Consider the following 13,110-nt stretch of genomic DNA (forward strand, 5'->3'; position numbering starts at 1 on the left):
GTCATGCGTGGGGTGCACCTACACGGCCGGCAATTTCCGTGTTGTTAGAGGTTAGTACGAAATCGCAGCTGAGCCACCGCTGGAGGCGCTCAAACGACAACGCTCACACGGTGTGTACCTACCACCCAGCAGTGTGTACAGCACGGAGTTTTTCTGATCAGCCACTGCTTCTAGGTAAGAGAATCAGACGAGAGACATTTAGACCTCAACGCAGGTACGTCGCGGCCGTTACAGATCAAACACTGAGCACGCATCACCAATCTCCAGAGCACTCTGAACCTCATTCCAACTGTCGACAGGGATGGAGAGGCCCACGGGGGGCAGGTCACTGGGTCCAGGGCTGGCCCTGCTGCCACTCTGCTGGGTGACAGTGGGTGGCCCACGTGACCTCTCTCACTTCCCTTTCCTCTTCTGAGAAACGACCATCATGGTGCCCGTCCTCCCTTGGAGGTCTTGCTAGGTAAGCTGGCTAGGGAACAGACCCACAAGTGCTCCCTGAGGGTCTATGGACATGAACAGGATATTTGGGGCACCAGCACCTCACCGGCCACGGCAGAGCAAGGGTGCGGTGGCCCAAAGCCAAGAGCAAAGCAGCCTGAGACTCCCCAGAATACAGGCCCAAACCTCTCCCAAATGCGGATGGCTTCTCTGCTTTCTAAGTCCGCGGTGCGCTACGAGCAGAAGCCCAAACGGGGCGCAGAGGCTTTGCAGAGGGTGACACGAGGGGGAAGGGGACAGTGAAGAGCAAGTTTAAACGCAGATCCGGCACTGGTTCAAGTAAGGGGAGGAGGCGGAAATAAGAGTTTCCAAGAGACCCTGAGCGTGAAGTTCTGGAGCATCTCCTTGAGGCCCGACACCTCCTGCCCCCCCCCCCCCCCCCCCCCCCCCCCCGTGTACGAGCCCGTGTGTGCGTGAGAACGTGCCGTGTGCAACGCACATGCAGGTGCCTGGGAGCACTGTGTGAGAACACATACAGGCGAGGGTGCACGGGAATGTGTGCACGTGTGCACACGCGTCTGCACATGTGAGCGGCACGTGAGCATGTGAGCACGCACGGAGGCACATAAGCGTGAACCCATGCGTGGGCGGGGGGTATGCAGGCGTGTGCACGCATGCTGTGGCTCCCTTCTTTCAGGTGGGGCACGGAGGCCTGACGACTTTCCATCAGGAGACTGTCAGGGTCCCCGTAGAGCCGCCCTGCAGGCGGGGCTCCCGTCCTCCTGAAAGCAAGCCGTAGCTCGCTCAGGTGATATGACAGGGCAGGCGGCCTCTTAAAAACAACTTCCCCTCCATTCACCTCTGCTAGGAGGAAGACTTTGACGGGTGGACCTTGTGTGGGATGACTGGAGGGCCTGGGACCAATGACCAGGTGTAACTAGAGAGTTCCACGGGCCGCCGAGTGGAGCCCCAGGCGGACTGAAGGGCAGAAGCTAGCTCAGGCAGGACCAAGTTTCGAGGGAGCGTGTGGGTCTCCTATGGCCACCCACTCAGGACAGCGTCGCGGAGACTGCCTGAAGCCAGGGCAGCAAGAAAACAGGAAGCAGGGGTGGAGGAAGGGGCTAGGAAACTGCAATGAATCCCTCTGCCACTCGAAACAACAGCTTTCTCCTTTCGAGTCCAGCAACCTGGCCTGTCAGCCTGTGGCCATCGTATGAGACAGAGTCCCCACACAAGCTCTGAGTCCTCGGCCTCCTCAGGGGGACACCTGGGCCCTCTCCTGAGAGTGGGGCCCCAGGGGCAGGACCGAGAGAGAGATCAGCAGCACCAGCCACAGCCAGGACGGGCCAGGTCTACAGGAAGCCCCCTGCTTAGAGCTTTTCGGGAGCGACACCAGGCGGGAGCCAAGCAGAAAGGAGCCCGGAGCCACCTGCCTCCTCTTGCATCAAGCACGGCCAAAAGGACCCCCACCCCAAACCCCACGCCGAGTCCTTGACCAGCAGGGAGGCACTGGATCGAGGGGGAGGCCTCAGCCAACTTGGAAAACATCTCGGGTGGGGGGGGAAGCCAGAGGGGCCACCAGATCTTGACCACACACGCCACCACAAGGGCTGAGCCCTGGGCCTTCTGGAGACCACCCTGGAGGCCCACACTGAGCCTGGAGCCCAGGGGCCCCCAGGACAGGGTGAGGGTGGGTGGGGTGGGAGGCGTGCTCCAGGCACACACACCGTGCACGGACCCAGGCCTAAGCGGTAGGGAGACCCTCTTGCGCCAAGTGTGGGGCCCCCGACATCTGCTCCACTCTGGTCTGGTGAACAGAGAAGCCCCTGGTCCCCCTACCGCCGCCGGCCTGCGACGGGGGGCGGGCGCTGCGAGAGAAGAAAGCGTACTGACCGCTGGGCGGTTTAGGCCGCGGAGGAGCAGGTTTCTTCGGAGGCAGAGCGGGAGTGTCCTGTTTACTTTTAAAGGGGTCATCTGGGAATCCTGCCCCTCCAAAGGAGGAGGTGAAAGGACCAGAAGTTGGGGGCTGTAAGAGAGGACACGAAAGAGAGGCAAAAATAATCGTTAAAACGGAGGCAACGGATGTCCATTCAGCCAACGCTCACGTACTGAGAGCCTCGGCGAGGCCCCCAACCCTCCGGGGCTCTGCGGCACGGCCCCACGGGGACCCGGGTCTCTCCCAAGACCCCTGCTTTCCTCCACCCTCAACAGCCAGGGTCCTCTGGCCTGTGAGGGGCAAGCCAGCGAACAGAGAGCAGGCGACAGCCACCCTGTGCCTTGATGGGCTGATGTCACAAGAGGGGTGTGGCCTGCCACACGCACCATCCTACCCACACAGGGACACTGAGTCTTTCCTGACCCCAGGGTCCCCTGGGCCTCCTGCTCATGCTTCAGAGATGGGCCCCGCCCAAGCCCTCACAGTAGCTGCAGTCCCTTCCGTGTGCCGCCTCTGGGCTGAGCACCCCCTCGCCCCCAGGTGGCCCGAGGGTGCTGCTGCCCCGCCCACTCCGGCCGGCACCGGCTCAGCTGCCTCTGCCGGGCTCCTCTCACCCCCACCCCACCCCCCACCTCAAATGCAACTCAGAGCCGCCCTCCCAGTGAGACAGATGCACGGGTGGGCAGGGGGGTAGAGGGGACAGCTAGGTGCACAGCAGTCTGCAGCCCCAGTGCCCACAGGTGGCCTCCACAGCGCTCTTCAAGGTACAGGGGGACTTTGGCAGCATCCCCCCACTGCCCGATTCTTCCACCTCATCCCTGCGGCCGCCCCCATCCCCTCGACAACTCCCCGGTCCCTGGAACTCCTTGCGCCCCGCTGCACATGGGGTCTCCAGCTGGGATAAGCTCTACCTCATCCACCCCGATCCCCTCTTGTTCTCAGAGACTGACCGAGCCTCACCGCCGCCCCCAGAGCCCTTTCTGCCAACTGTGCCTGCCTGATATCCTGGTGGGACTCCACAGGACACACGTCACCATGTGCAGACACGGGCCCCCGCCCAGGTGGTGGGGCAGCCCTGTGGCGGGCCGTGACTCGTCTCCGTGGGCAGCTCGTGCACAGAGTGCCAGTACGGTGCCGGGCCACGACAAACCCCCAGCGGCAGACGGACGAGCTGCAGATGGGCCAGCGCAGGTTTCGGGTGACAGGGCCTGAGTCCTCCCTCCTCTGGGATCCAGTCATGGCACACAGCTCCCCCTCCCCTGGGATCTGAGCACAGGGACAATGACGTGCAACCCCCGCCCCAGGCACAGTCATAGACACCAGGCTCCAGTGGAGAAGAGGTGGCCAGCCCACAACGAGAGGGACATCCTGCTGGGCAATCCTGGTCCCCTCTACCAGCCCTCCGAGACCTCTAGGGTGGGAGATGTTGGCTCCTTGCTGATCTTCTCGTCTTCCCAACAACCGCTTCCACTTTACACACAGGGAAACTGAGGCACAGAGAGGCGATGCAGCCTACAGCCACAGAGCACCTCAGTGTCAGGGAGGTCAGGGAGTTAGGAAGCCACGTCATCTGCCTCCGGGGCCAGGGCCCTCCACTGCCGGCGGCCTACCCCCTGCGATAGGTCTGGGGCCTTGAACCAGGCCGAGCTCTGTCCTCGGGCCCAGAGAGACACAGGTGGATGCAGCCAAGAGGCAGAACAGGTCGCAGGGTCAGTGGGACAGCAAAAGCCCTGAGGAAGACGGGGGTCAAATGAAGAAGACTCAGTCCCCTGCCAAGACCATGCCAGCCCCCCAGGAAGCTCAGAGCAAGAGGGGCAGACGGGGCTGGCAGGACTGTGGTAGGGCAAGGAGGTTCTTCCCTCCGCGGCCACTGCCCCCCCAGTTCTGGACTCGGTGGACACCTGTCCTTTTAGGAACAGAAGGCAGGGAGTCCTGCAGCTCAAGTTTCTGGAACGTCTGCACTACAGAGTGCAGTGGTCAGGAGGAGGCTGGGAGGCCCTGCCTGGGCTGGAGGCCCGGCCCTGCCACAGCCAACTGCTCGGTGCCTCAGCTTCCTCATCCGTGAAATGGCCATAATGACAGGCCCTCGCTCTAGGGCTGCAGCAAAAATGCAACGAAGTCATGTGTAAACAGCTCCAACAGGCACCCCAAAAACACTGGCCCAAGATGGCAAAATGATCATGCCAAGGGTGTGGCCATGGTCAAATTCTTTTAGATGCCCATAGGAACCTGCGGATGCCCAATCAGCTACTGATGTTTTATTCCTGCCGTTTCCCATTAACCATAGACCCTGCCCCTGGAGGGCGACAGCGTGAGAGTTGAGGCAAAGTGTCAAGGTCTATTTAGAGTCTGTAGTCTGGGAATGGGGGTAAGGGGTCGGGGGGCAAAGTTGCTGGGAGAGCATGTGGGTTCTGCTCCTGCCCCCGCCATTCACCAAACACAGGCTCATGCGATTTCTGCACAACCTGAGACAGGCAGGCGGGAATCAAAACCAATTTCTTAGCAGGGAGATGGCATGACCAGCCCAAAGGCCCCCCACGTGGACCCCAGTCTTCGTCCCAACTGTTGGGAATGCACCAGCTCTGGAGTGGCAGCTGGAGACCCCGCTGTGCGTCGGGTACATGGGTCCCCGTCCATCCAGCCCGCGAGCTGCAGCCTGGACCACGAGCCATAAGGATGGTCCCAGCTGGTGGAGGGCACTTGCAGGCCAGGATGTCCCTCTGTCCCCTCTGTGCTCAAACCCACTGAGCTGGTGAGCTCCCTCCAGTGGGACAGGGCTCCACCCATAAAGGCCCACTCCCACCACGTCCGTGAGCCACAGCACTTCTAACACCACACAGCCCTCGAGCAACATTTCCGAATCCCAATTTTCACAACTCCAGGTTTCCCAAGAACCCTCCTCTGGGACCCGACCCGTTCCTCCTCAGGCTGCAGCTTCAGGGAAAGTCGCTATTTTTAGAAGGGTTTCAGTAAAGCCGGCAGGGGCTCTCCGGGCTGGCACAGCGTGAAGCGTGCTCAGAAAGAAAAAAAAAAAAGAAAACGAAGAGAAAAGCCACTATAAAAAGCACCTCTGAGAGGAACATGTTTGGGTTCACGGTTTAAAGAGTTGGTTTAAAGCAAGCTACTCTCACCTTTTAAGAAACGGCCCTAAATAGAAATGCATAGCTTTAAAAACCACTGGAAAAACGACTGGAAAGGGCCTGACGACCAGCCAAGGACTGCACGGATGGCTTTTTTTCATGGGGGGAGGGAGTGAAATAATTATGTTCAGGTCTTGTTCTTACTCTCAGATGCTCAGAATTTGTTCTTAAAGCAAGGGGATGGATTAACACAGGTCTAAAAACATCTCTGCGGGTCGGGGGGTGGGAGGACCTCCCCTGCCAGCAGCAAGCCCGAAGATTCTCCCGAAGGAATGTGCTGGAACCAGCTCTCTGGCGGTCACCTTCCCTCCGCACCGCCGCGCAGAGGAGGACACCTCGACTTAGGGTGGAGTCAAGAAAGGGCTCCGTGTGCATCGCCTTGCCACCCCACTCAGAGGGGGAAAAGCTGGCAATGTAAAAAACACACACAAAAAAACAAAACCAAGAAGCCAAAAAAAAAAAAAAAAAAAAAAAAAAAAAGCCTTCTCGCCACTTTACTTTCATTTCCTTCAGCATTTATTTATACACACGATGTTTTTCTTGAAAAACAGAAAGAGAACCAAAGGGGAAAACAGAGTCCTACGAGGTTAGGGCTCGGTGTGCAGCTGGACGCGTGGCAGGACACCGGGAGGTGACGGGAGCGTGGAAACAAAACAAAGGAGCACTGGAGACAAATTTTCCACGGCCCTGTCCAGCTCCGTCCAGCCAGTGCCTCCAACAGGAAGGGGCCACCAGCTCTGGAGTCACAAGTGCACGTGTGTGTGCGGCCTGATCGAGGGACACGAGGACAAGGAGAGGGAAGCCCAGGGCCCGTCCAGACTGGCCGCCCGGCGCAGCCCCCGCCAGCCCATGCAGCCTCTATGAGGACACCTCTCAAAAGGGCACCTCTTGTGCCCTTGTCCTTGTCTCAGCTCTGGCCACTGGCGGCTCACTCCCTCTGTCTTTGGGGCCAGCCTCCCAAAGGGAGAGGGCTCGCTCAGACAGCTGGAGAATGCAAGGCAGGCCCCTTCGTTTGGGGACTGCTGCCACCGTGTGGCACAAGTTTTCTGCTTTCAAGAGGTGATTTTCCTGCCTATTAAGCAGGGACGAGAAAGCGAAGGACGCACAGCTCCACTCCAGGAGCAGGGAGGGCCGTGTGTAACAGCCGCCAAGTGACAGGCAAATGTCCAAGCAAATCTCCTGTCCTGGGGCCTACTGGCCAATCCCAGACAGCATCCTGACCGTCCGAGTCCCAGCGTTCCCACACGAGGCATGGAGGCTTGCTCCCCGCAGGCACTGCAATGAGAGAGGCAGCTACACCAGCACCTCCGAGCTCCCTCCTGTGACAGCCGATGGCTAAGCAGACACCCTCTCTCTGGCCAGAAACTGGGTTTGCTACCTTGACGATGTACGTACGCTCAATGTGCTTCTCTGAAAACCCGAACGGAGTCTCAAAGGTTTCTCAGAAGCCGTGTGCCACAATCACACATTGGCTCACCACAAGTGCTCAGTGCCCAGACAAGTGTGTGTCCCTCAGGCTGAGTGCACCTGGAGCCAGCAGGCCCCCCGGGAGCTGGCTCGGCGGGGACGGGCGGGGGAGGGGGGCGGCTGCCCAGTAGGGGTGGGCAGCGTGCAGGAAGCAAGTGACTCCTCGCTGCGGATGCTCGGCTCCCACGTGCTCCGAGATGCCCTCCCCAGCTCCCTCTCCACCATCTGGCTTGTGAGCCTTCCCCACTAGGAGGTAAGACCAGGGATGGGGACGGGCCCTCGCATGTGGCCACCGCTCGCCCCCACACACACCACGGCGATGGCACCTGGGCTGGAGCAGGTGGATACGGAAGACTGCAGGAATGAGTGAAGAGGCATGGCTCTGGGGCCGCGGGCTGTGAGGCCCTCACCTGCCTGCAGGGACTATCAGCAAGCAGCAGAGCACAAGTGGGTCCTCGGGATGGGGCCCTGAGGCCCACATGCGGCACACCTAATGCCGCTTTCCCAAATTCTTATCAGAGAAGTACGTACTCATACTGAAAACCAAGGGACGCTAAAGATTATAACGAAGATCTGCAGACCCTCGGACCATTGCCTTTCCCACTCACCATGGCCGACGTTTTTGACTTCTTAGCGGTTTCTTCTGAGATTTACCTCTATAATCATGGGCATCTACTGTTACTTCTTGATCTGTCCATTTTGGACATGATTTACTGACTTTTTGCTACATTAAAGATTTAGCATTCTCAGGGCAACGCTCAGTTGGTGGGTGGCTCAGTGGGTTAAGCACCTGACTCTTGATTTCAGCTCAGGTCACGATCTCATGGTTCATGAGATGGACCCCCACACTGGGCTCTGCACTAAGCATGGAGTCTGCTTGGGATTCTCTCTCTCTCTCTCTCTCTCTCTCTCTCTCTCTCTCTCTCTCTCCCTGCCCCTCCTCCGCTCATGTTTGTGCATTCTCTCTCAAAATAAGTAAATAAATGATAGAGCTTCCTAGCCACAACTCCCAGCCTCTCGCACAACAGGACCCCGACACCACCAGGCTATATTCGCCTGACCGTGGCACGCAGCTACTGCCCAGCCCGACAAGTGCAGGAGTGTCGTCTGTCTTGAACCTGTGTATTTGTTCACAAAACCCAGCCCTCACTTTCCAAACCCTTCTCGGGTCCTCACAGGCAGCTCCCACTTACATAACCGGCCCACGTTCTCCGGATCCCTCCCGCCTGCCAGCCTGTAGCCCACAGTTCCAGTCTCAGCTGCACGCACACCAGGCCTGGCACCCGTGACCCTCCTGAGTCCCCTGTGCCTAATGCCTTCTCTTCTTTGGGTCTGTGCAGCCACAACTTTATTGCCTAAGATCTGGCAGCTAACAGACACCAGTAGGACTGGGGGGAGCCCGCGACACGTAGGCCTCGTGGAGGGATTCAGGGCTCTGGCAGTTTCACTCGGAGGAAGGGAAATGGAGCCAATCACAACCACAGGCATTTTCTAGACCCTGCCTGCCGGCTCATGGCCTCACATGAGGATGCGTTTCAGAGTCTGACAGGTGCCGAGGAAATACATACGTGGTATTAATAATTATGCCTGGCTGCTCACGACAAGACCACGACAAGAGGCACAAAGACACTGGCAGAGGCACACGTGCTCCGTGGGTGGGGCTTTACCTTGGACATCTGGCTGAAGTCAGCAAAGCCCTCAGCACTATTGAAGGACCCACTTCCAAAGGGGTCTAAGGTTCCAAAGGGACCTGCAAAGTGGCACCAACAGATGCAGAGTTACAGGGCGCTCAGGGAACACACCTCCTGGGGTCAGGGTCAGGTGCTGCCTCTCCGTATTCCAGGGCCCCCAGCGCGGGACATCTGAGGAGGTGGCCAGGGCCGTGCACCTGGACGCAGGCCCTCAGCAAGGCCTCCCTGGCCCCACCTGTGCTGGCTCATGGTTGGTCTAGCTCGGCCGGAAGTCTCTTGCTGTGACGGCCGCCTAGGGGACAGCCACAGGGACTCTGCCCCATCTGTACTTCTAGCCAGCACTGCTCACGGTCAGCAGACGAGTGACAGGTGCGGAAGCACAGCCCGGGTCAGGGAGGGGGGTGCAGTTCTGCAGTGACCCACCGCCAGCGCCATGTATGTGGGGAGCCTGTCAGTGCAGTTTGCCAAGCTTTCTCCTTTGGGGGGGCAATTTGCCTGGATAACCCCCACAGCCACCTATGGTAATGAACTCTATCACCATCAAGCACGAGCTGCTAGGCAAGGCAGTAGGACCAAGCAGGGACTGTTCCCCAGAACCAGGGGGAGTCCACAAATGCTCCCCTCCCTCAATGCAGAAGCCAGTACCCTCAGCCAAACTTTGGATTCTTTTAGGAAAAAGATCCGAAGGTACAAACCAGAGACCCGTAAGGAGCAATGAGCAGAGAGCAACCGGTAACAGTGGTGTCATTACTGACTTCCTCCCTACTGCCCACCTCCCTTTCTACAAAGATGAGCAGTGGCGGGGGCGGGGGGAGGTATAGCTGGCTTTGGCTGAAGTGCTTCCGGCGAGGATCTGGGCGCCCCTGGCTAATGACATAAACTCTGAGGACACACAGCTTTGGAAATAAAACCATCACCGGGTGGGCTCCCTCCACTGGCAGCGGGGAGGGTCAGAAGGAAAATAAGCCATCGGTCTCACCTGATCCTTTTGAGGAGACACTGGAGGATGAAAAAGGTTCACTGGATTCAAAGGGGTCGAGCTGAGTGAAAGGAGAGAGGAAGAGTGAAAAGCAGTTCACTCATTTACCCAGCCATTCGTTCAACCACACACTGTCCTGACATCTGGTGCTGGCCACGAGGAGGATAAAACGATTTGTAGTAAACCCTGGTGGAGTAAAATCCCCACAGGCCAAACCCTCCTGCAGATAACGCCTCTAAACTCTGGACAAAATACAAAACACAGGTAAATACAAGCAACCACCCGAAAGCTCAGGAAGTGAACCAAAGCAGGAAGACTCTGGACGAGAATTCAAAGTGGGCAGGAACGAACAGAACCAGGTTGAATCTTCTGTCTGGACAGCTGTAATCTGAGGGCTTTGCAAAGCTAAGACCCCAACAGAAAACTCGCCGTCTGGACTCTCTGGAGGAACAGAGCAGTATCCAGTCACCACGAAAGAGCACTCATGAGACACAGGATACGTTTCTAAAGAACCAGAAAAATGTGGCCAGTTCTCAAGGGAAAAGACAATCAATAGAACCAATCCCAAGACGCCCCAGATGCTAGAATTCTTAGATGAGGACGACTTTAAAGCAGTAACAACTGTGCTCAGTGAAGTAAAGGAAAATACTCTTAAGAGGAACGGGTAGATCTTAGCAGAAAAACAGCAACCACACAAAGAAACAAATGGAAATTCTAAAACTGAAAAATGTACACTATCTAGAATAAAACTTCACTAGGTCAGCTACACAACAGATAGAGAAAAAAGTAAGTGAGACAGAAGACAGATCTGAAGAAATTATCCAATCTACAAGAAAAAAAGAGAAAGAAGAATGAGAAAACAGAGCCTCAGGGACTTGTGACATCAGCAAAAGCTCTAACATATAAGTAACTGTAATCTCACAAAGATAGACGAGAACAGGGGAGACAAAGAAAATGTTTAAGTAACAGCCAAAAACTTGCCAAGTCCAGTAAAAGATATTTAGAGATTTATGAACCTCAGCAAACCCCAAACAACATAAATACAAAGAAAACCACATACATATGCTTCACAAACTACTGAAAGGCAGAGAGAGACAGAGAGACAGAGAGACAGAGAGGGAGAGAGACAGAGAGGGAGAGACGGAGAGACAGAGAGACAGAGAGACAGAGAGGGAGAAAGCAGCCAGAGAAGAACAGGATGGTACATTCGGGAGAACAAGTGCCTGAGACTGACGGCTTCTCCTCAAGGACAAGGAAGGCCAGAAAGCAGTGGAACAATATCCTCAAAGTGCTGCAAGGGGCAAAAACTACTAGGTCAGGCAGCGATACCCTTCAAGAATGACAACAAAGCAGACCTGTATCAGAAAAGGTGCCAGACCAAGTTCTTCAGGCTTAAGGAAAAGGATAATGGGAGGAAACGTCAGATCCGGAAGAAGGAATAAAGAGCAAATGGCAAATATATGGGCAAAAATAAACAGACCACTTTTTTCCTCTTTAAAATTTCTTTTACATACATACAGTGGATTAAGGCAAAACTTAAACGACTGTCTTCCAGGGTTTATGACGTATTTAGACATATTATATTCGTAGGACACCTGTAACATAAGAGGAGACACTGCTGGCTAGGGAGGAGGTGGATAAAGGGATCTATCCTTTAGACAGGATCGTTATCCCCCCAAGAAAATTTGGCTGCAAGTTTTCTACATTTTACATAAAGTGATGTAACGTTCACTCCAAGGAGCCTATGAAAAGTTAAGGGTGTATATGGTAATCCCTAAAGCAACCTCTAAAAAATAATAGAAATAGATATAGGTAAAATAGGCCAAAAGATACTAGAAAATGGAATTCTAGAAAATATTCAAATAGTCTAAAAGAAGGCAGAGGGGTGTCCGGGTGGTTCAGTCAGTTGAGTGTCTGACTCTTGATTTCAGCTCAGGTCATGGTCCCAGGGTCGTGGGATCGAGCCCCACATCAGGCTCTGCACTGAGCATGCAGCCTGCTTAAGAGTCTCTCTCTCCCTCTGCCCTTCTCCCTTAGTGCGTTCTCTCTCTCTAAAATAAATAAATAAATAAATAAATAAATAAATAAAAGAAGGCAGAAAGGGAACAGAGTGACAAAACAAAGGGGATAAAGAACAAGCAAATAATAAAATAGACTCAAATCTAACCACAACAATAACTAAATTAAATGTTAATGTCTAAATACTCCATTTCGAAGGCAGAGATTTCCAGACTGGATTGACCAGCAGCCCCAACTACATGCTCACTCTAAAAGACCCTTCGTATATAGAAACCCATTTACTGAAAGTAAATGGATGAAAAAAGGTATAGCGTACAAAGAGTAAGCATAAGGAGGATGAGGCAACTATTTTAATAGGTAGAACAGATCTCAAGACAAAGGTGTCACCAGAGGAAGAAAGAAAGCTTTTATAATGATAAAAGGGTCACTGCATCACGGTGATACAACCAGCAGAAATGTGTAGGCACCAGACAGAGCTTCAAAATACATGAAGCAAAACTTGACTGAATTAACGGGGCTATAGACAATTCCACAATCACAGATTTTTAACATTCCTCTCTCAGCAATTGGGAAAGCTATAAAACAAACAAACAAACAAACAAACAAACAAAAAACAGTAAAGACACAAATGATCTGAACAGTACTATCAACCACACTGATGTAATTCGCATTTATAGAACGCGACAACCATAGATGAACATTCTTCTCAATTATACAGTGTGGACACCAATGCAAACCGTAAAATAAATATAAATAAATTTAAAAGGACCGCAAAAAATACAAAACATGTTCCCTAGGAGCATATTTAATTAGAAATCAATATTATAAGACACGTAAAAGAAAAAAAAAAACCAAGTATCTGGAAACAAAACAGTATTTTAAATAATACATGGTTCAACAGAGATATCGTGAGGGAAACTAGAACATACCACAAACAAAAGGCAGTAAAGACAGAACGTATCAAAATGTGTGGAATGTGGCTAAGCAGTGCTCAGGGCAAAATGTATAGTTTGAAAACATTCATATTAGAAAAAACGGTCTAAGATCAGTGACCTGAGGTTTAATCTTCAGATGTTAGAAATGGAAGAGCAAAGTACTAAGCGGAGGAAGGAAATAATAAAAAGCAGAAATCAGTGAAGTAGAAACAAACAGGAGAGGAAATTAACATGACCAAAAGCTGGCTGATGGACAAGCTCAACAAAATTGATCCACAGAGAGTGAGAACACACATCACACACAGCTTAATACCAAGAATGAAAGGGGGTCCCCGCGACAGGTCTCACAGACGGAAACGTTACAAACCTATCCTGGCCTTCAAGAAACTCTGGGTCTAGAGGGACAGACAGGGCACGTGTAGGGCTTTGGAAGAGATACAGCCCAGAACATGAAAGGGGCTATAAGCCGCCCTCCCCTAGACATGAGAATTCTCTGTTCAATCAG

The 13,110-nt window shown here is 54.1% G+C and overlaps 1 protein-coding gene across 8 annotated transcripts in view; it reads right to left on the reverse strand.

The window, feature by feature from the left end:
* EPS15L1 (epidermal growth factor receptor pathway substrate 15 like 1) overlaps nucleotides 1-13,110 on the reverse strand; it is a 97,140-nt gene that overhangs the window by 17,756 nt on the left and 66,274 nt on the right. For 4 of the 8 annotated variants that reach the window (XM_042978477.1, XM_042978481.1, XM_042978480.1 and 1 more), the window contains exons 20-23: nucleotides 9,652-9,712; nucleotides 8,649-8,731; nucleotides 2,332-2,464; nucleotides 123-170 (exon numbers count right to left, since the gene is read on the reverse strand). In XM_042978477.1, coding sequence (XP_042834411.1) covers nucleotides 123-170; nucleotides 2,332-2,464; nucleotides 8,649-8,731; nucleotides 9,652-9,712 — 325 coding nt within the window. The remainder of the gene's footprint in view (nucleotides 1-122; nucleotides 171-2,331; nucleotides 2,465-8,648; nucleotides 8,732-9,651; nucleotides 9,713-13,110) is intronic. The other 4 variants (XM_042978478.1, XM_042978483.1, XM_042978482.1 and 1 more) reach the window with 2 other exon arrangements.

This window comes from Panthera tigris, chromosome A2 (assembly GCF_018350195.1).
Source record: "Panthera tigris isolate Pti1 chromosome A2, P.tigris_Pti1_mat1.1, whole genome shotgun sequence".
NCBI classification, from domain to species: Eukaryota; Metazoa; Chordata; class Mammalia; order Carnivora; family Felidae; genus Panthera; species Panthera tigris.